Here is a 21,516-nt window from a genome sequence, read left to right on the forward strand (position 1 = left end):
TGTGGTCGTGTTAATGGCTTCATGTCTCTCTCCCCTCCTCCCTCACCCGACCCCACCCACCTGTGTCCCCTCCCCAGGTGCCAAACTCAGTGCACAAGCACCCCTCAGTGTTTCCCGAAACGCGGCAGGCGACGCCCCTCACTTTCGCTGTGTTACACGGACATGTGCCCGTGGTGCAGGTAGTGACGTCCTCTCTCACCCTGACCTGTTGTTGTGCTTCAGCTCATGGTTGGTCGTCATTGTCATTTCTGTCATCAGCGCTCCTCGTGGTGGTGGTGACGATGATGTTTCTCCACCAACAGTTTTCTCCTGTCTCCCTCTGTTTCTACTTTTCTTTATGTTAAATGGTTTAATCTGTGAAGAGAGCATTTACTGAGTCAATATTTAGGAGTGGACAGCTTTAAAACACGGCCGTCTGTTAATCTTTACTAAAGATTGAAAAGTCATTTAATGAGTGGAAAGTGGAAACATGTGGCTCGATTGTTTCCGACCTGATTTAACTGCTTTAGTTTGTCCTTTCAAAGGATTTTAAATCAATGCATTCTAATTAAATAGTGCTGTCACTATTACAGCATCTTAATTCTTGATTAAGAAAATGATATGGGTACCTGTTTTGATACCATGGCAACAAAAGTAGAAGTCCTAGGCACCGAATATTTGTTCATTTAGTGTTTTTTATCATTTAAAAAAAGACAGTAAATGTTTCTTAGCTTTTATTCCTTACACTGAGTCGTTGCACATATGAACAGCCTGTAGTTAAAGGGAGCTGATCATCAATCTGACTCCTCAAATTCTCCTCATCCATCTCGCTCCACCTTCCTCTCTCTCGCTCTCTCTCTCGCTCTCATCCTCCCTCCTGCAGCTGCTGCTGGACGCCAAAGCCAACGTGGAGGGCTCCCTGCAGGACGGGATGGAGAACTACACAGAGACCCCGCTGCAGCTGGCTGCGGCTGCAGGTACAGAGGAACAGCATGACTCCGCCCTCCTCCTCCTGTCGCTCTGTACTGAGGCACGCTGACAGCAGCATCTGGCTGTCTATAAGCAGCTGATAATGGCAGCTGAGAGTCGGCGGGAGGCATGCAGGCAGAATAATGATCTGATGTTTGGCACGCCCTCGTCTCTGCTGTCTGTGTGGGTGTAAAGGCTCTGCTTTTCATGCACAGGTAACTTTGAGCTGGTGAGTCTGCTGCTGGAGCGGGGGGCCGACCCCATGGTGGGAACCATGTACCGCAACGGCATCTCCACCGCTCCGCAGGGAGACATGAACTCGTACAGCCTGGCAGCAGCTCACGGACACAGGTGAGAAAACACACTCACACAGATTCCTGTTCAGTCGAGAGAACACAGACGATACACACTCTGTTCATTCAGTGTGTTAAGTTTGTGCAAAAACAAAATTCAGCAGAGCTCATCTGTGAAATCGACCCTGCGTCTGATGAGTCAGTTTGTGTCATCAGATCAGACGTTTGTTCTCATATCTGAGTGTGTTTGAGATGTTACAGTGTGAGGCTTAGAACAGCTAGTTCTAGAAAATTATGAGCAAGCACATTAAATATAGATTTGGCATCTTACTGACGGCTGAAAGTGATGACAGCAGCGGTGAGTTTTCTGAACAAAACATTACGAGAGTCGGGGTCTTGTTCACGGGTGAGGGGAAGATGGGCCGTGAGATCGACAGGTGGACTGGCTCAGAGTCGGCGGTAATGCGAGCGTAGTGCAGGACCATCGTGGTGGAGAGGAAGCTGAGTCTGAAGGCAAAGGTCGATCTTCGTTCCAACCCTCACCTGTGGTCATGAGCTTTAGATCGTGACCAAAAGAATAAGATCAAAGATATAAGCGGCCAAAATGAGTTTCCTCTGGAGGGTGTCTGCACTCAGACACCTCAGACATTCAGGGGGAGCTCGGAGTAGAGCCGCTGCTCCGTCACATCGAAAGGAGCCAGTTGAGGTGGTTCAGGCATCTGATCAGGATCCTCCTGGACGCCTCCCTTTTGGAGGTTTTTCCGGGCACGCCCACCTGGGAGGAGACCCCGGGGTAGGCCAAGAATTCAGAGAATCCCCCAGGAGGAGCTGGAAAATGTTGCAGGGGAGAGGGAAGTCTGGGTTGTCTTACTTTGCCTGCTGTGACCCGACCTCGGATAAGTGGAATAAAATGGATGAACTGATGGATGGACCTTATGAGAGTCGCTCTACAGGGACAGCTGTTTTCTAGCACTTGCACTTCAGAATCAATAACACACTTTTCATCTCATAATGAATGCCTTCATCATTTTAATGCCACTTTAAATTACATGTTTCTGTGCATGAAAACTGCAAACGCTTAAGTGAATATAATGACAGCTCCTGTTCTCGTCTTTGCATTTAAACTTGTTTAACCCGAAGATAACACAACAGCCTTCCTATAAATCCACCACTCTCCGCCTGCAGCCTCTTAAAGACAGACAAGTTTACATTTGCATAAAAATAAATGTTTTTTGCCCTCAGGATGTTTTTTGTGGCACGCAGTGAACATTTCATCTGACATTATTGTTCATTAAAACTTAGCTTTATGCAGAAAAAAACAAAACAATTAAAGCAGTGAGACAGTTCATTTCAGATAGTCGTGCTCTACCAGTAATGACTATGACTCAGAGACATCACTGAAAACAAACACAGAACTGTAGCTCATAACACACACACACACCTGCTCCCACCTGTGGTGTTATTGGACAGGAGGAGAAACTCAAACAATAAAAAGCAATAAAACAGAGTCAGGATCCATGCAGACAAATCAAATGAAGTGCTTGTGTATTTTTTTTTTTCAGAAACGTGTTCCGTAAGCTGCTGTCCCACACAGAGAAGGGGAAAGGGGATGTTTTATCGCTGGAGGAGATTTTGGCCGAGGGATCGGAGCTGGAAGGAAGGAGCTCGTCTCAGATCGATCTGATCCGCGCCGGGAAGGCCAAGCTCAAAGCTCTGAAAGAAGCCATGTACCACAGCTCAGAACACGGGCACGTAGACATCACCATCGACATACGCAGCCTCGGTCCGTATCTGCTAACTCTCTGAAACACCAGCATGTGTTTTCTGCGTGCAGCATTGATTCTTTAAACCTTGACAGTTTGAACGTGCGTTGATTGGATGTGTTTCTTGTGTTTCTTACCTCTGTCTTTACGTCTCAGGTGTGCCGTGGACTCTGCACACCTGGTTGGAGTCTCTGCGGACGTGTTTCAGTCAGCACCGGCGACCTCTGATCCAGGGTCTGCTCAAAGAGTTCAGCTGCATCGAGGAGGAGGAGTACACCGAGGAGCTCATCACACACGGCCTGCCCCTCATGTTCCAGATCCTCAGAGCCAGCAAGGTACTTTCTTTTCTATCAGATCATATCCTATCTTATCCTTACTCAGGGGTTCCCAAACTTTTCAGCTTGTGACCCCCAATATAACGGTGATAGATACCCCACATTTGACGCACTAGGTCACTCCAAACACTGGCATTAGAACAGCAAACAATAGCCCTAACACCATCATATTATTTTTGTAATTTATTGTAAGAAACTACTTTTTTTACATAATGTATTTTCAAATGGGTGAAGTATCCAATTTGAAACCATTTTAACATTTTTATATGTTTTTGGAAGGAATCTCGCGACCCCCCTGACAGTGTTCCGCGATCCCCCAGGGGGTCCTATTGTATCGTAGGATGTAAGGCTGCACAAAGCCATAGTAAACATCACATTGTATTGACTATTGACTTGTGCTGGCTTCACATACAAACAGGAAGCAGCAGCAGCTGTCAGGGTTTTCAAATTAAATCTTTCTAAGTGTAAGAACTGAACTTTTCATCACAAAGAAGGAGCTGTTCCATCTCGTCTGAACGTCGTCATGGAGACGATTTGTAAACACTTCTTACAGTCTTACTTTAGAGAGAGACTGTACGAGCTGAGGATGTTTAAAGTGACCAACCATCTTTCTTCATCAGTGACGTGGATCGGCGCTGTCAGTCCGATATCCGATATGTAAATTATTTCAATATCGGACCCGATACCGATTTAAGACCGGATCAGTCCCATCTCTAATCCTGTCGTACCCTCTCTTATCTTATTGTACCCTATCATATCTTATCTTCCTCAGATTGTGTTTATTAAAACAACTTTCTTCACATCTTTGAGTGAAATGTGTTGAGTGTTTCAGATCCCTGTCATTACAGATGTTCCACAGGAAATATAAACACCCGGCTTTTTAACACTTCTCTCTTATGCAATATGGTCCTAATCTAAAAACATCCTCCTGAACTTAATTTAATCTCCATCTTCCACATGTTTACGTCTTCATGCTTCTCGTCTGCTCTCGTGTTTGTGTGCTGCGTTGGTAAGAAGTCGTTGGTACGTCAGCTCTACAGAGACTGACAGCGCCAGAGGCCCACTCAATATCCGTTTCTCTAAATGATAATGATTTATGACAGGCCCTCTGCTCCTTTGTGTTGCTGCTCGTTACATCAGGTCCCGCTCTCATTACTAAAGATTACGATCCCCTCTGTGCGCCCGTGTTAGGTTTGAAACAGCTCACTCTCCCGTTGAGTGGCTCTGTTTGTGTTGTGGGCACTTTGGCCTGGATTAGGGCTGCCCTAACCGTGTGGATGTAGAGTACATATAAATAAACACATTAGCAGACGTGCAGACACTCACATGCAGGATCAATCAGTATTTCCCTCCCACACACACACACACACACACAGCACTCCCAGACTTCAGTGTTTCACTGCAGTGTGTGAGTCTGTCTCTGCTGATGTACGGTGGGTTCACTGACCCTCAAGGTCCCCTGGCAGAGCTCCACCATGATGACCACAGACATCAAAGCAGGAGTCCTCCATCTTTTATCTGCTGCCCCGACACGCTGTATCTTTTTTTTCTGACTTTTTTGACTAAAGGGCCTTTCAGATAGCGGCGCTCATCGCGGAGTAGGGCGCAGGGCAGGAGGGGAGCAAAATGCAACGGCGCACATTGCTAGGTGACTGAAACAATAGTCCACAACAGCCAACAATAGCTACTTTTTGGATGCACAGTAAGTTTGTATCTGTCCACACTTCAGAAGGAAGCCCTGACCTTTCGTCTGCTGAGGAGGAGGAGAAGAGGAGCACAGATGGAGAGGGTGTGTGTTCATGAAATCCTCAGGACATGACGGGGTGTGGGGGAGTTCAGGCTGGTCCAGGAGCTGCTGCTCGATAACGACCGCTTCACGAGCACGACTCACATTTCTGCTGCTGTTCAAAACACACATGGTCACCCAAACTTTCCGACATGTCTGTACAAACTACAGATTTCTCTCTGATGTCCCTGTGGATCTTTAAACTAGAGCTCAGGAAAGTGAGACGCTGTTTGTTGTGATATGATCTTCCCTCCTATTGGACACGCGGAGGTGACGACACAGGGTTTTTTTTGCTTCAGCGCAGCGTGCAAGAACAGCAAGCGTTACCTTACGCTCTTGCACTGCACAACGCAAAGACAATAAATTGTTTTGAGAGCAGCAAACCGCACCCACTGCGTCCTATCAGAAAGGCTCTTAATTCACATGAGAGCACAAATAATGAAATGATTACAACCATATGTATTTACTGATGTTAGGCAGAGAAGTAAATTCATAAAAGACTGAGTAAAAACATGAAAATGATCAGAGTAATAAAAGATATTTAGCTCAGTTTACATCAGTCCAAAACATAGATTACCTGTACTGCTTTCTTTAGAGGGCTGTGTGAGGTTTGATTGGGCGAGAGGCGGGTACAGTACACCTGTCAATCACATGGCCGTCACATAGACACAGAGAAACCATCACACTCAGATTCACACCCACAGGAAACTAATAAATATGAATGAATCTAACTGTGACTGGGGGAGGAAGCAGAGTACCTGGAGAAACATGTGCAGGAAAAGGCATCAGACGGTGGGTTCAAATCCAGAACCGTCTGCTGAGAAGACTTTACCATAACGTTTCTTTTTCTGTCTTAAACATCCACATATTGTGTTTGCTAAAGTCACAGACATGCATATCTGTTCCTGTGTAAAAAGTTGTTGTTCCCCCCCCCACCCCCCATGGTTTAAACACCACAAATAGACGAGATGAAAGTTTGGTGTTGGGAAGGAGAAGCTCTCGCTCTCCTGTCTTCTCCTTTTCACACTCCTACTCGGCCAGCCCGGCCTGTCACGCTGTTTCCTCTTACAGAATTCTCTGAGGCGACGAGGGTGTAGGAATTCAGCCTGAAATTCATCTGATCCCATTTACAGGTGTGAGAAAGCCATGAAGATGTGTCGTACGGGAACATTTACCTGCATGAAATGAATGCTGAGTGGGCTGAAGCAGGGCTGCAGGAGTTGTCGTTCCTCTCGCTGTGCTGATAATTGTGTTGTGGATGTTTGTGTGGGAGAGCAGCGTTACACTTAAGCACCCGAGTTCTTGCATAACATGAACTCCTGGATGTTGGCAGAGCGCTTGCCTGCCCAGGCAGCTTCTCCTCTCCTCTGATGCTACCTACCTCTGTCTGTGTTTTTGTCAGAATGAGGTAATCAGCCAGCAGATGTCCGCCATCTTCACACAGTGTTACGGCCCGTACCCCATCCCCAAACTGGTCGAGATCAAGAGGAAGCCGGCATCACGTCTGGGTGAGTCTTTATCACTCTTTTTCATGTGAAATCTAACAGATCAAAAGCAGCATTAAGGTGGCACTAAATCAATACTTGTATGTTTGTTTTCTGGGGTTTGTTTTACCTCTAAATGTATCACTATGAAATGGAAAGTGCACATAGTGCCATCTAGTGTTCAAAGACTGAAATACATGTGAGTACAACAGGAAATGTGGCTGAAATGTGTTGAGAGGGAGAGAAAAGAGATCAGTTGTAGTGTTGTCGTACTCTTGATCTCAAGACCACTTCTTTTTTTTTTTTAAGGTCTCGATCGCAACTCGGAATTGAAAGCATTTTTACTTGGTCTGGTCTCGGTCTCAGACTGGACGGATTCTTGATTTTAAATCAAGAACACCACTGACAGGCTATTTTTCCACATCATTCCTGTGATTAGATGGAAAACACAAACCGCAACCTTCCCAATGTTACGGTCTAAGATAAGATAAGATAATCCTTTGTTGATCCCCAGTGGGGGAAGCAGTAAAAGACAAGAAGAAGAGCGTGAATATGAGTACAAATCAAATAAGAATATATAGGAATAAAATAAAAATGCAATGTATTTACAACTATTATAAGCACGTCTAAGTGAGTGAAACGCCCTCTACACACAAGATGATGATGTTTCTGTGATCTTTATGGTCTTGACTCAGCCTAGTCCGGCCTTGGTCTTGGTCTTGGTCTTGTCTCGGTCTCGGAGCACTCTGGTCTCAGGTGTGTCTTGTTCTCGGTCAGTGTGGTCTTGACTACAACACTACTAAGTTGTGCACCATCTTTCAGATCCTCACTTCCTGAACAACAAAGATATGTCGGACGTGACTTTCCTGGTGGAGGGGAAGCCTTTCTACGCCCACAAAGTCCTGCTCTTCACAGCCTCCAACAGGTACTCTCACCTGCACATCAGCTCTTCAACACACCTACACCCTGCATATACAGATATGATCGACACACTCTTTGTTTGTAGTGCGGGACTCTGCTGCATGTTTCACATCTCTAGAGGATGTTTAGCTGCAATGTCGACATAAAACGATAATGAGAAACACTACTACGATGATACTGTGATCTGCTGTTGAACATTTGTCCCTGTTGCTTCCCCCTCAGATCTTTATTTTTATTTTCTCTTTCATGTGACTTTATTGAAAACCATCAGTCCGGTCACAGATCAAAAGTAGAGACACATCGTTCAAACTTGTTGTTGATCAAATGTCCTCAGAACACAAGAGAACGACTCCTTAAAGCTTGATTTCATCACACTTTTCTCTGGAGTGGCTCAGGGTTGATTTAGCTCCTCCTCCTCGGTGCTAAGTGCTACTACTGTGTGTGTTTGTAAGATTTCTTTCCCTTCACTGACTCTTTCCGGTCCGTTTTTCTTGCTGTCAAGGTTCAAAACTCTTCTAGCAAACCGACCTTGTGGTGAAAACACATGCATTGAAATCAGCAATGTCAAATATCATATCTTCCAGGTGAGTCCCTCAGAGAGTCACACCCGACCTGCACGTTCATTCACTCGCTCTGTGTGTTAATGTGAGTGTGAGGTCTGTGTAAAGTGTGTCTGTCTCCTCTCAGCTGGTGATGCAGTATCTCTACTTTGGAGGGACTGACGCTGTGCACATCAGGAACACGGATATCATGGAGGTCAGTGTTTACGGCTCTCTCTGCAAACCTGCTACCTCCTGCATGTAGCATGTAGCATGTACTGTACCACTTCACCTCAAGTCCACTGAGGCGGGTATTTTAAAAACATAGCTCTCCTGTGCATTTGACTTTATGTACACAAACTGCGTTTTAGGTCTCTGAAAATTCTCCTTTAGTAAAACTCCTTCCAGGGTGAAGATGTTCAGAAACTCTGTTTAAGATGTTTCTGTGCAGACGGGGAAAACAGAGTTTTGTTCTTGTAACGTCACGCTGTGCGCCGGTTTCTCCCCCGTGTGACGTCATCGTGCGACGCTGTCTCTTTTGTTTAAAGGAGATTAGTGCGAGGCAGACGTAACTAAACTAGTGCTGGTGCTAACGTTGCTAACTGGACTTTTGACATGCTCACACACACATACACACACACACATACACAGTTACTCTCCCACTATGTTGACGAGCAGAGACGCCTGATTGGACTACGGAGGTCACTGCTGATTATTACCACACTCACAAACACCACCGCCGATGTCCAGTTGGTGGGACAACAAAATAAAATGCTCACTGCAGAGGAATGGGGAAAAAACTTTTGCATGTCAGGGACATGTAATCGTGCGTTTTGCGTCTTCATGTGGATGAAGATGTTTTTGAGAACTGAGCGTGTGTGGACGGAATTATTTTTTGAATGAATGAGGAAAACCTCTGTTTCAAAAAATACCCTCCTATGTGTGGACTAGGCCTCATAGACCATTTAGATCAGGCGTGGGCTACTGGCAGCCCGGGGCCACATGCGGCCCCCCCTCAATACTCAAGTCAATTTCAAATATCAATAAATTGTGAGAAGAAAAAAAAATGAAGGAAACATGACCAAATCATCGTCTAAAGTCATATTAAAGATTTGGCCCTCTGGTGGTGAAATAATATGATCGTGGCCCTCTCGCTAACCAAAGTAGCCCATCTTTGATTTAGATCCTCCAGGCTACAGAGGGATCCACGGCGATGTCTGAAAATAAAACCCAGACCCTCGACTTCAAATTAAATGTGTTTGTTTCCAGCTCCTGTCTGCAGCCAAGTTCTTCCAGCTGGAGGCGCTGCAGAGGCACTGCGAGATCATCTGCTCCAAGAACATCAACACTGAAACATGTGTGGAGATCTACAACCACACCAAGGTGAAAAATATAACACAGAATTTCAGAGTGAATGCACCTGTGACTTAAACCTACTGTGAGGAGTTCAGAAACAGACATAGACCGTATAAAAAATGGACGTAGTCTCAGTGACGTCATTCATTGGTTCCTGAAGAGGTGTTGTGAAGCCCAAACAATGACGGTCGCCATATTGGAAATGTTGACTCAACCTGACTTTGGATCAATCTAGAAAACAAAGAGAGAGGGGGAGCAGAGGCGGGCCTTAAGACTTCTGACAAACAGCTACAACGCACCCACCTGTCAGTCAGCTCAGCCACGCCCATAATTATGCAAATGAGTTAATTTATTTATGAGTTATACCCGGTACAGTTTTTACAAATAGAGAAATTAGACATTGAGACCCAATTAGTACACCAGATGATCAACATGATGAAATTAGACTTAATAGGGATTCTTTGGTTTGTGCAGACAGCCTCTAGTGGACACCCGAGGAATTGCAGGTTTTTGGCAGAGAACGCAGCAAGAAGTATTCAGGTGAATTCCCCAGAAGCAAACGGGCAGTGATGTTTACATCCTGTGATCGCTGCACGACCATAGACTGTCTGCACGCCACCTCTACCATCTCCGTGCTCTAATGAACCTGCTGCATTATGTTTCCTGTTCTCCAGTATGTTCTTCTCCACTCTTTAGTTCACATTGAGATTCTGTTCAACTACACGTAGCATTGATAGAAAGTCAGAAATGTTATCATAGCGTTGCTTCGTCCACCCCTTACACATCATTCTTTTAACATCTCGTCTAGACTCTGCCCCCCTTCTTCTGACAGGGATAGTCTCCTGCTGTGAGGTGCATGTGTGAACGACCAAATCAGAAGGATTTCTGGAGCAGTCCTCCTGAAATTTTCTAGAAATTTGTGCATGCATAAGTTTACATGTTTCCTGCAAAGCTTCACAGTGAGTGACACATTGGACAGTTAACAGAAGGAAGGAGGAACTTAATTTTGTAAAAATAAACACTTCACATGTGTAAATATGAGATGAACAGCTTCGTTCAAAATCAATACAAACCAAATATTACGAACAGCAGCTTTAAAAAAAAACACATTTCAAGCAGGAAATTGATCAGTTATTTATTTTAAAGTGTGCGTACATTTCGATTTTAGAGTTAAACAATAAAGTGTTTGTTACGTTTCCCACAGTTTCTGGATGCTCCAGACTTGGCGTCGTACATCGAGGGCTACTTCTTGAAAAACATGGTGATCCTGATCGAGCTGGAGACGTTCAAACAGCTGCTGTACGACGCTCCTCCGGACAGCCCGGGCTGCGACATCCTGCAGGCCCTTGAGAAAACGTTAGCCGGCCGCATCCAGTCCATCCACCTGTCGTCCTCCAAGGGATCCATCGTCTGAGCTCCTGGACGCACAGAGACGGAGAACACTCTCCAGAGACATGACGCTGTACTGAGAGAAAAACCTGAGGGAGTGAAGGACAAAAAATAAGACCAGAGGACGGTCAGTGAGGATCTTTGTCTCTGTGCAGTCCATCAGATGCTCACACGTCTGTTATCTCATCACAGACTGTTGATATCTGTCAACTATAAACAACAGTAATAAACTGTCATAAGATAGCTGTTTGATGCCAAAACAACCGTAACAGTGTAGGGTCATTTGGTAGGATCAAGGGAACCAGCGATCAGCGTCTCTTCCTGTCTGCCTCATGTTCTGATTCTCTGCTCCAACATGTGGACCTGTACAGAGTCACTGATGTGTATATCTGTCATTTAGCATTAAATGTGCTGATTACTCTTTAAAGCCAAACAGACGCACCACTGACACCAACCTGTAATGTGAGCGAAGAAGAAGAAGAAGACGAGGCTTTGGGCCGAGAGGCGGGACAAAGCGGACTCTTCTTCCTCTGCTGAAGTGTAAATATTGTTCATATCCAAACAGAGCTATTGAAGATGTAAGTTAATGTATATATCCACAGATGTTTTCTCATGTGTCTTATTGGATATGTCTGTACAAAGGTTTTTAAATGTTGCATGTCAGAGGGATGACTGTTTCCTTTTGTTTCTGTTTAAAATGTTGGAGGGAGGAGCTGCTTCACACCTCGGAGAGAAGCGAGGGTGTTGTTGTCATCAGCATGGGTCAGGTAGCGTGTAACAGTCCGTCGTGTGTGGGACCGGATCGGGCGCTGCGGGCCTGAACTGACCACACCATGCTGTCGGCTTTTTGTGTTTCTTTCCAGAGGATGTGAAACCAATCGACTCGTCTGTGTGTGACTTGTTTATGTTTCCTCTATAAAGATTAATTTAACCAGTTCATAAATCTGCATGAGATTCTTTTGGTGCTGCAGACACACACACACACACACACACACACACACACACACACACACACACAAACTCAACACACACACACACAAACTCAACACGCACACAAACTCAACACACACACACACAAACTCAACACACACACAAACTCAACACACACACAAACTCAACACACACACACAAACTCAACACACACACAAACTCAACACACACACACAAACTCAACACACACACACAAACACACACACAAACTCAACACACACACACAAACTCAACACAACACACACAAACACAAACTTACTTAACACACACACAAACACACACACAAACTTAACACACAAACTTATCACACACACAAATTTAATACACACGCAAACTTAACACGCACACACAATTAGCATACTTAACACGCACACACACAAACTTAACACACAAACTTAACACTGTATTCTTTTGGTGCTGAAGGAGGATCTCTGATTGGCTGATTGATGTCAGATAATGAAAGCTGTTTTATGTTGATGTCATGATGTCATGCCATTGGCTGTGTGTGTATATGTGCTTGTTAAAGTTTGTGTGTGTGTGTGTTTAAGTTTGTGTGTGTGTATGTTAGGTTTGTGTGTGTATGTGTGTTTAGTTTGTGTGTGTGTTTAAGTTTGTGTGTGTGTATGTTAGGTTTGTGTGTGTGTTTAGTTTGTGTGTGTATGTGTGTTTAGTTTGTGTGTGTATGTGTGTTTAGTTTGTGTGTGTTAGGTTTGTGTGTATGTGTGTTTAGTTTGTGTGTGTATGTGTGTTTAGTTTGTGTGTGCGTGTCCTTGTGTGTGTTGGGCAGAGACATTAGCGTGGTGAGGGACCGGGACAGGGTGACAGCAGTTGTTATGGAGTCTCCATGGTTACCGCCACACTGGAACAATGTTGTAAAGCAGTGAATGGATTCCTGAGGTGCACACACACGCACACGTTTATGAACACACACACACTCTGACAATGAGTTCATGGAGTTAACGAGAAGTTCAGACAATCTGTATCCAAAGTAAAAGACGATGCTTCATCAGATCATCTGTGTCAGTACGGAGATTAAGCCTGGAAATGTCTCTGTCGCCTCTTTTCTAAAGCTCTGCAGGGCGTCTTAATTTAGTGAGCTGTGAGTGAAGCACTCGGAGGACTCCACAGGGTTCACATTCAGCCGTGCACAGAGAAAAACAACACTTTCAAACATCATGTTCTCTCTCCTCCGTGTTTTCCCCATCAACTGGAATTCCTGAACATGTAACTTTGTGTGTCGCTCATCTCTGTGTGTCTATTGTTCAGAGCTGTGAGTGGCTTGTCGTTGTGTGTGTGTGTGTGTGTGTTTGAATGAGCAAATGGGAGTGTAGAGAGTGTTCGCCCCCAGCTCGAGCCCCTTCGTCCTCCCCTTGTTGTCATGCACAGGCGCTCTCCCTCTGGCAGCACAAGAGCCGTGTGTTTGAGCTCCACGCTTTGAAGGGCTCCAAAAAAACTTCTCAGCACTGTTTCAGAGAATCAGTGACTAAAAGGGGGAGAGAAAGAGAGCGGGGGGAGGTGACGGAGAGCGTGAGGGGGAGAGAGATGCGGAGCAGGAGGAGCTGCAGACACAAACAAGCGGACCTCCATGTGTGGATTTGATCCCAGTTGTCGCAGGACACTTTTTCTCGGAGGATATTTGCAAGAAGCTCAACAACAGGTAAGTGTGGGGGGAGAAAAATTAGAAAAAGAAGGAAGTGGAGACCTTTTGTTTGGGGAACACAATATAGGAGGAGGTCGTTTCAGGCATTTCTGCATGAAATGTAAATTGCTGAATCAAGTTCCGTCAGTTTTTAAATAGATTTTTGCATGTTTCACATCTTAACAACACCCACATCCTGCATTAAAAGTATTTATTTTCTGTACTTTTGAAAAACTTTGAAGAAACCTGTTGCAAACAGATCAAAGTGTAGATCCTTATCCTTACTTTATGTAAACAATGTGTCAGTTAAAATGTTGCTCATGTGATCAACATATATTTATATCCCAGGGTTGGGAAAGCAAACTTCATCACTATTCAGCTGGAAAGAGCAACTCAATAAAAAGTTCCTCTGTTTGTTTGAGAGTTAATAAGTCTGAAAGTTTTTATGTTTGACGTTCCTCCCTCTGTGTCTCTCATCCCTCCTGCTGAATCAGGGATGCAGTGCGACGAGCTCTCGGCCAGAGAGGAGTTCACCTACAGCCACATGTCCACGCTGGAGAGGGGCACCGGGTCTCTGGGACGCCGGGGGGACAGGAGGATGGACAGGGGGGAGCGCTACAGGCCGGAGCGGGACAGCTACACGGTGGACGTTAGAGCCAGTGACCTGCAGCTGGCCCAGCCAGAGCCTCTGAAGCACCCCTGCTTCAGCTGCAGGGCCTGGCTCTACAGCGTCCTCATAGGGGTGAGAGCAGGGACGGGACGGGAGGGGGGCACACCATCGCGGGGTCTCATAGAGTGTTTAAAAAGATCTTAATTTTCATCTTTGGTGGATCTACTCAGGCCGTAAAAGAGAGTTTAGAAGTAAGAGGGATCCTTTTTTATCTGCTGAGAGAGAATCTTAAATGAGACCGGGAAAAGGAATCTTGTTTCAGTAAATGTTAAATGGACTCGAGCTTGTATATTTCTTTTTTAGTCTTCTGACTACTCAAAGCGCTTTTACACCAACATCTGTTGAGGGTATTCCTGCTGCTGGAGCAGTGAACCTGCATCTGTGAGTCCATCTCCACATTTCAAGATGCACTTTGGGGACAGAGAGCTAGACTATGTTTAGTGACGAGGTCGCAGAGTTTAAAGCATTTTTAAATGAATAAAATCACACAAGTATGTTTGAAGCAGGTTTAGTATCACCTAGGGATGTAAAGATGAATCGTAACATTGTGATTAATCGATTCAAAGGTGTCAAGATACACATCGGTACAAAAAAGAACAGAGCAAGATTTAGAAATTGAGGACGCACCACCGTCTTTTAAATCGGAGGTGTGGAAGCATTTTGGCTTCCCCAAAGACAGAAAATGAAAGAGGTGAGAAGATAACAGACCAGACAAAAACTGTGTGCAGATATTACAAAAAGACAGGGAACTACACAAACAGCACGACCAACATGATGCAGCATTTAATCCACACCACAACGAGAAGCTCCAATCACCTCCCCTTGTTGAGAGAAAGAAAACATTAAAAGGCCAAAGCACACTGACAAGCGGGTTAGCAGACCCTAAAGGAATCTTTTTCACTCATCATGTGTCAACTGTCTCATTTTGTAAAATAAATCGTGAATCGTATCGTGAGTTGAGTGAATCGTTACATAGTATCGCCTCATAAATAAGATCCTGTCAGTGACTATGCCAGTCACCTCGATCATACAGAGCATGATGATGAGTTATGACCTTCAGATTCATAATGAACCTCACTGCGTCATGATAAACAGTGTGCAGAGATGGAAGGCTTTGAGAAGAAGTGTGCATTATTGAAACCTCACTGTAATCGATTAGAGGTATAAAAGAAGCAGCAATAGTCGTCTCTCTCTTCGCAGTAAAAGAAAAATTTTCTTTTACTGCTTACTTCCGCTTTTTTTTTCTTTTACTGCTTACTTCCGCTGCAAGTTTAAATTCTGTGAATATTTAATGTGCAGTAACAATGTTCAACAATGAGAACACAAATAATGGAGCATGTGTATTAGTTAGAACATGCAGCTTTTGTCTTATCCTGCTGATCGTTTCATCTTTCTAATATCCAAAGAGACTCCACGTTTTCAGAATCAAGGTGATTTTTTTTTTTCAGATTTGAAACTCAAGTGAAATAAAAGAAAACAAACATTCACTCGCTCCCCTCTCTCCATCGTTCCCCCAACAAGATGACACAAACCAAAGTTTGGTGACTCACGAGGCTTCATCTTTTCTGATTCAACTTGTTTTTTTTTTTGTTCTTTTTCTTTTTGGTCAGGAAGTCTGAAGTACGATGGCTAGGAAATGCAAACCAAAATTACAAAGTGTGAAACACTTTTGAGAGCGCTGAGACAAATGAAAGAACGACAGAATCTTGTCCGAAAGGGAAATGCCGGAAGTGACAGAAGTTTTTTGGCGTTAAGACTGTGGGTGTTGTGTTGAACTGAGTTCATGGCGACCAATTGATGTTTTGTCCATTTTGCAAAACCCACCTGAGACAGTGAACGCAAACGTCCGTCAAAACAAATGAATCGACCGCTCACTCACTTTTGACTCACTTCTGGCATTTCAGATTCTGTCGTTTTTTTATTTTTTCTCAGCGCTCTTGTAAGTGTTTCGCAGTTTGTAAATGTATTTTTCCAAAATGTAAATTAGTCTCAAGCTTTGCAAAAGTGTTTCACACAATGTAAATTGAGTTTGCACTTCCCAGCCACCGTACTCATGCATGAGGTTTATTAAGTATATTCATATTGTAATAACCTTTAAATTGTGCAGCTGAAGATAACTGGACACTTCAGATTAATGTGATGTGAAATGTGTGTGTGTGTGTGTGTGTGTGTGTGTGTGTGTGTGTGTCCTCAGGGCAGTCTGCTCATCACCTCTGGTTTCTCTCTGTACCTGGGGAACGTGTTTCCTGTTGCCATGGATTACCTGCGTTGTGCTGCAGGCTCAGTGAGTGACGTCAGAGTTTCTCTCACACCTCTATCCATCATCTACACCGCTTTTCCCGTTCGGGTTTGCCGGGGTCAGGGGCCGATCCCAGCTGTCATTGGGCGAGAGGCGGGGTTACACACTGGTCACCTGTCAATCACAGTGCTGACATATCGAGACAGACAACCAGCCACACTCACATTCACACCTACGGACAAACTTAGAGTCACCAGTTAACCTAAGGAGCATGTGTTTGGACTGTGGGAGGAGGCCGGAGCCGGCACATTATAAGGATCACACTGTCATGTCAGATTGCCTGTAACACATCATTTCAGATCAACTTTTTAATTTACAGATAAAAACATGAGGATCATTTTGTTGTTTCTCTCTCAGGGCCTTCCTGCAGCGTTGGCCAGCTTTGCCATCGCCAAGAACCGACATGTAGCAGTGAGTGAACACCGATCGCAGCAACGGCCAAAAGATAATTAGGATTTAATGGGTTTTTAATTAGATCTCCCGAGAGATCTTAAAGCTTTATGCTGGTGGAGCTCTCAGGTTTTCTTGTTTGTTTTTTTAAGGTGTCAGATTTCCAGGTGCTCTACGTGTCCACATTTGCGGTGACGACCACCTGCCTGGTCTGGTTTGGGTGTAAACTGGTCCTGAACCCGTCCGCTGTCAACGTAAATCAGTCAGAATAAAACATCAACCCTTTAATGTCAGGTGATTCTTCACAATAAAGTACTTTTCTCTATTTCTCTGGCGTTTTATGTGTGCTCTCTCTCTCTTCCTCGCCCGCCTGCTCTCAGATCAACTTTAACCTCATCCTGATGATTCTGCTGGAGGTGTTGATGGCGAGTACTGTCATCCTGTCAGCCCGCTCTGCAGAGGACTGCTGCTGCCACAGGAAGGTGTGTGTGTGTGTGATTACTTCCAGCACCTCCTCTCTTCCTCTCCCCTCAGCTTTCACTTTCTCATCCCAACTCCTCTCAATCTTTGCGTCCTTCTTTCACACCGCAGACGTACGACAGACCAGTGGTCATAACGCCTGCAGTGTTCCCCACTCGACTCCTCAAAGCGTACTCTGTGGGTACTCCTCATGTTTTTGATATGATATTTACGTACCTCTAATTGATGTTGATCAGACACTAAAGAATGTTTCTCCCAGGTGATCGAAGTCATCGTTGGGATTTCTGCTGTCTTTGGAGGAATTATTGCCCTCAACATGGACGCTCTGCTGCCCGGACCATACCTGTCCGTCACATTTTTCTGGATTCTTGTTGCTGTAAGTTTTTTTATTGCTTAAAACTTGAATGCAGACAATGAAGCTCAGAATTATGAGATGCCACCTAGAAGTGTCTTTATCTAACTGTGTCTGACTTGAACTCCTCTGCAGTGTTTCCCGAGTGCCATAGCGAGTCACGTTGTGTCAGAATACCCCAACAAATGTCTGGTGAGTACAAGCCAAACGTCAGGTCACACCAAACTGTGACTTTTGTTCTCAGTTTAAGGGGGTAAAGCTCCTCTCAGAGTCTTAAATTAGATCTTGTTGCATGGTAATCTCACACCGCCAGAACCGTCTCCACATGTTGTTCTAACACTTTGCCAGCCCTGGAGAAAGGTCAGACTGAACACTTCATTAACACTAAGAACAAGGCTTAAGAAATATCACTACTTCCAGGATGCAGTCCAGAAAAATCTGGTTTTACAGCGGGGAGGTAAGGCCTGGAGTTCAAATGACAGAATGAAACAGCCTAGCCTTATGGCATGATTCAAATCTTTGTCACAAACGTGCAATAATCAGCTTGTCGGTGCAGAGGACGTTGGTACATGACGTTTCAGTGATTTAAAAACAGTAACATGCTAATGGAAGGCTTAGTGGCACTCCTTCCGGATACCAGTTCATAAACTCTACTTATACCAAGCTAGTAGAGAGAATGCACCATGTAGCAGGACACCGTAAGTTGTTTTTGTCCAATGTTGAATGTAAGAATAGTTTTTGACAGGTTCGACCAAAGTATCTTAAACAACAGACTCAGGCTGCAGAACTCTGCAGTACTTCCTCCTTCCTGGCTCATGGGACTTTCTCCCTTGCTGAGAACTCTGTCTGTATTTCAACCTCTGTATTTTGGTGTTCTTCAGGGTACTGTCCTTAGTACACCTCTGTTTGCCTTGCTTATGCTTTACCGTTTATTTCGGAGGCATCACATTTGACTTCTTAGCCGACGACAGCTCTGGCAGTTAGGCAAATTGAAGATTTATTTTGGGGCTTTTTGTGCCTTCACTGAAGAGACAGGACAGAGGACAGAGCCAGACACCAGGGAGAGAGAGGGTGGAGAATGATATGGAGGAAAGGAGCCACAGGTTGGATTTGAACCCGGGCCGTCTGCTTGGAAGACTATAGCCTCCGTACATGGGGTGCACTCACTAACCTCTACACCACCGTCGCCCCCAGTGAGGCACATTTAAATTAACCGTTGTGGTGGCTGCTTGATCCTTTTTATTGTGAAGACCTCTGTGGCGTTCTGCTCCTGAAAGACCCCATGTCCACCAAAGGTTCTGAACTCTATTAAAGTTAATCAGGCTGTTTGCCTGCAAAAGGAAGGATTATCTTTTCATTCACAACTAATGTCACAGTTACACAAACGTTTAATTCTCTGCTCGTTCACTTCTTCTGTTTTTCTTTGCTCGCTCTGTTGTCTCTTAGGTGGAGGTACTCATTGCCATCAGCAGCGTGACGTCTCCGCTGCTCTTCTCCGCCTCTGGCTTCCTCTCTTGCAGTGTGATCAGCTTTATTGAAATTTTCCTGCATGAGGTGCCCACGGCCAAGGTGAGTTCAATGAAGTGAAAATACAGCAGCAGTGTGCAATGTGCAGGTTTCTCTTGTACGTGTTGCCCACATAACCCTGGAACAGATTTTAGAGGAACTGTGAAATTGGGTCATTGAGGAATCTCTCATTATCATCCTATTTTGTCTTTGTGTGTGTGTGTGTGTGTGTGTGTGTGTGTTACAGCAATCCTACGACATCCTGCTGCTGATTCTGATGGTGCTGCTGCTGGTGCAGGCAGTTCTAACCTCGGCCACTGTGGTGCACTGTGCCTCCTACAAGAGCCGGCTCCGCATGGGGGCTCCAGAGAGCGACGACGGCATGCACACACAGACATACTACTGTGAGGTAAGACAGTGTGGGGGGCACGGGCACTTGACTGTCTCTCCACGTCCTTAAATCATGTGCAGAACACACATTTTAATTGTTTGTGTTAGATTGATCATTACAGCTCCTGCACGCAGTGTTTAAATCTGCTGACATAATAATGGATGAGTAGTTCATACATGTCGCCTTTCCCCTTGCACATTTAATCGCCCCCTCTCTCTCTCCCCCTCTCTCTCTCCCTCTCTCTCTCTCTTCATGTTTTGCTCCCTCAGCAGCAGGCAGTCAACGGAGCGCTGCAGGACTTTGACAAAGACAGAGCCTGGAAGGCAGTCGTGGTCCAAATGGCCCAATGAACATTCCCACAGTACGGAGAGATACGTTTTTATAAGAAGAGGGGAAAGAAAGGAGGATTATAAAACTAAATAAGAACGAGAGACCAATCCTGAGAGAGGAAACATGGGAAGAAAGAAAGAAGCACTTATTCACAGAGGGGGAGAGAGAGATATTTAGGAGAAAGGAAATCAGTGAGAAAATAGAATGTTTCTAGTTTCTGTTCAAGATTTCAGCTTGAAAAATGCTTTGAGCACTTTGTGTTTTTGCTTTGTGTCATTGTTTTCTGCATATTGTAGTTAGAAGAAGCATTTTGTGGCACCACGAAATCCACTTTATTCCATAGTCAAGATTTAAAAAAAAAGGTTCAGAGCACAAAAAACAATGTCTATAAAGTCTGAAGTGTTTAACTTTGCTTGATACAGATCATGCACTAAACTGGATTCTTACCGGTTTGAATGGATGTTACAGTTCTGTTTAACGTTGTAAAAGGAGATTGAAATCATGGACTTCAATCAATGTTTTGACTTTTTTTTATACTTTTTAGAAAATGAGAAAAAAAACCTCCACCCATTACCTTTACCGCCTATCCCGTTCCTGGGGTCACGGGGGCTGTAGCCGAGAGGCGGGGTTACGGCCAATCACAGGGCTGATATATCAAGACAGACAACCAGCCACACTCACATTCACACCTACGGACAATTTAGGTTTCACCAGTTAACATAACCAGCATATCTTTGGACTGTGGGAGGACGCCGGAGTACCCGGAGAGAACCCACACATGCACGGGGAGAACATGCAAACTCCACACAGAGAGGCTCCTGTCACACGGGGATTCAAACCAGGAACTGTCTCGCTGTGAGGCAACAGCACTAACCACTGCACCTCGGTGGAGTCCAGGAAAAAACCCATTATGTAAATACTTGATTGTGTCTTTAAATTCTGCAGACTTCATTTCTTATAAGTTCACAGTGAGCTCGTCTAACGCTCTTTTTACTGTAACTCAGATTCTGTTCAGTAGTCAGACCCTCTGTGACCCTCGATGTTTAGATTATAACGGTTACAGTAGAACTGATCCTCCGACAGCTAGAAGAGTTTTAACTGAATTTCTGTCTAAAGAAAAAATAAAACATTTCTTCATCGAGTGTTAGTAAAAATGCTTTTGTAATAATTCATGTGTGTTCTTGTTGATCCATGAATCAAACAGAATCATCTGCAGATGATGTTTAAAAAGCAAGATGACAAACGTATCATCTCCAAGAAGAAATAACTCTGCAACAAGAAGTGTTCAGTTGTTATTTTAGATGTCAGGCTGTGATGTTTGGTCTTTGGTTGGAGTATGTTTTAATAAATGTTTTGCTAATATCTCATCCTGCTTTCTACTTTGGAATAAGAGGAGTGTTCTCATCATTGCTGGATTAGTTGCTGCTTTGTTAATCGCCTTCACTTCCATCCTTTGTTAATTTACTCCTTCAGCTGCAGATCCTCATCATTAATAAAAGTAATTTCCCCTCTTTTACATTCAAGACGACGCCTCTGGGTCTTCATTTATCACGGTCTATCTGTTAATGCATGGGCTAAGACTTGACTGCATGAACAAAGACAGTGTTAGCCTGTTAAAGTTTTCAGTGAGTGACTCAAACATTGAGGCAAAGGAG

The 21,516-nt window shown here is 44.5% G+C and overlaps 2 protein-coding genes across 4 annotated transcripts in view; both read left to right on the forward strand.

The window, feature by feature from the left end:
- btbd11b (BTB (POZ) domain containing 11b) overlaps positions 1–11,757 on the forward strand; it is a 76,159-nt gene extending 64,402 nt beyond the window's left edge. Inside the window, exons 7-17 of one of the 2 annotated variants that reach the window (XM_061036623.1) lie at positions 78–179; positions 863–956; positions 1,164–1,299; positions 2,804–3,024; positions 3,161–3,339; positions 6,528–6,633; positions 7,432–7,534; positions 8,033–8,114; positions 8,218–8,286; positions 9,339–9,452; positions 10,630–11,757. In XM_061036623.1, coding sequence (XP_060892606.1) covers positions 78–179; positions 863–956; positions 1,164–1,299; positions 2,804–3,024; positions 3,161–3,339; positions 6,528–6,633; positions 7,432–7,534; positions 8,033–8,114; positions 8,218–8,286; positions 9,339–9,452; positions 10,630–10,839 — 1,416 coding nt within the window. In that variant the 3' untranslated portion in view covers positions 10,840–11,757. The remainder of the gene's footprint in view (positions 1–77; positions 180–862; positions 957–1,163; positions 1,300–2,803; positions 3,025–3,160; positions 3,340–6,527; positions 6,634–7,431; positions 7,535–8,032; positions 8,115–8,217; positions 8,287–9,338; positions 9,453–10,629) is intronic. The other variant, XM_061036624.1, reaches the window with a different exon arrangement.
- A 1,243-nt stretch (positions 11,758–13,000) lies between these two features.
- On the forward strand, positions 13,001–21,384 carry mlc1 (modulator of VRAC current 1). Of its 2 annotated transcripts, none has more exons than XM_061036627.1 (12): positions 13,001–13,461; positions 13,938–14,185; positions 16,308–16,397; positions 16,770–16,823; positions 16,955–17,056; positions 17,183–17,284; positions 17,394–17,459; positions 17,542–17,658; positions 17,770–17,826; positions 19,081–19,203; positions 19,388–19,549; positions 19,804–21,384. In XM_061036627.1, the coding sequence occupies exons 2-12, from the start codon at positions 13,940–13,942 to the stop codon at positions 19,879–19,881; spliced, it is 1,197 nt and encodes a 398-aa protein (XP_060892610.1). In that variant the 5' UTR covers positions 13,001–13,461; positions 13,938–13,939; the 3' UTR covers positions 19,882–21,384. The 2 variants fall into 2 exon arrangements, with proteins under 2 accessions (XP_060892610.1, XP_060892609.1); XM_061036626.1 differs by having other exon boundaries at positions 13,057–13,461; positions 19,801–21,384.
- Positions 21,385–21,516: the final 132 nt, after the last annotated feature.

This window comes from Labrus mixtus, chromosome 4 (assembly GCF_963584025.1).
Source record: "Labrus mixtus chromosome 4, fLabMix1.1, whole genome shotgun sequence".
In the NCBI taxonomy this organism is placed as follows: Eukaryota; Metazoa; Chordata; class Actinopteri; order Labriformes; family Labridae; genus Labrus; species Labrus mixtus.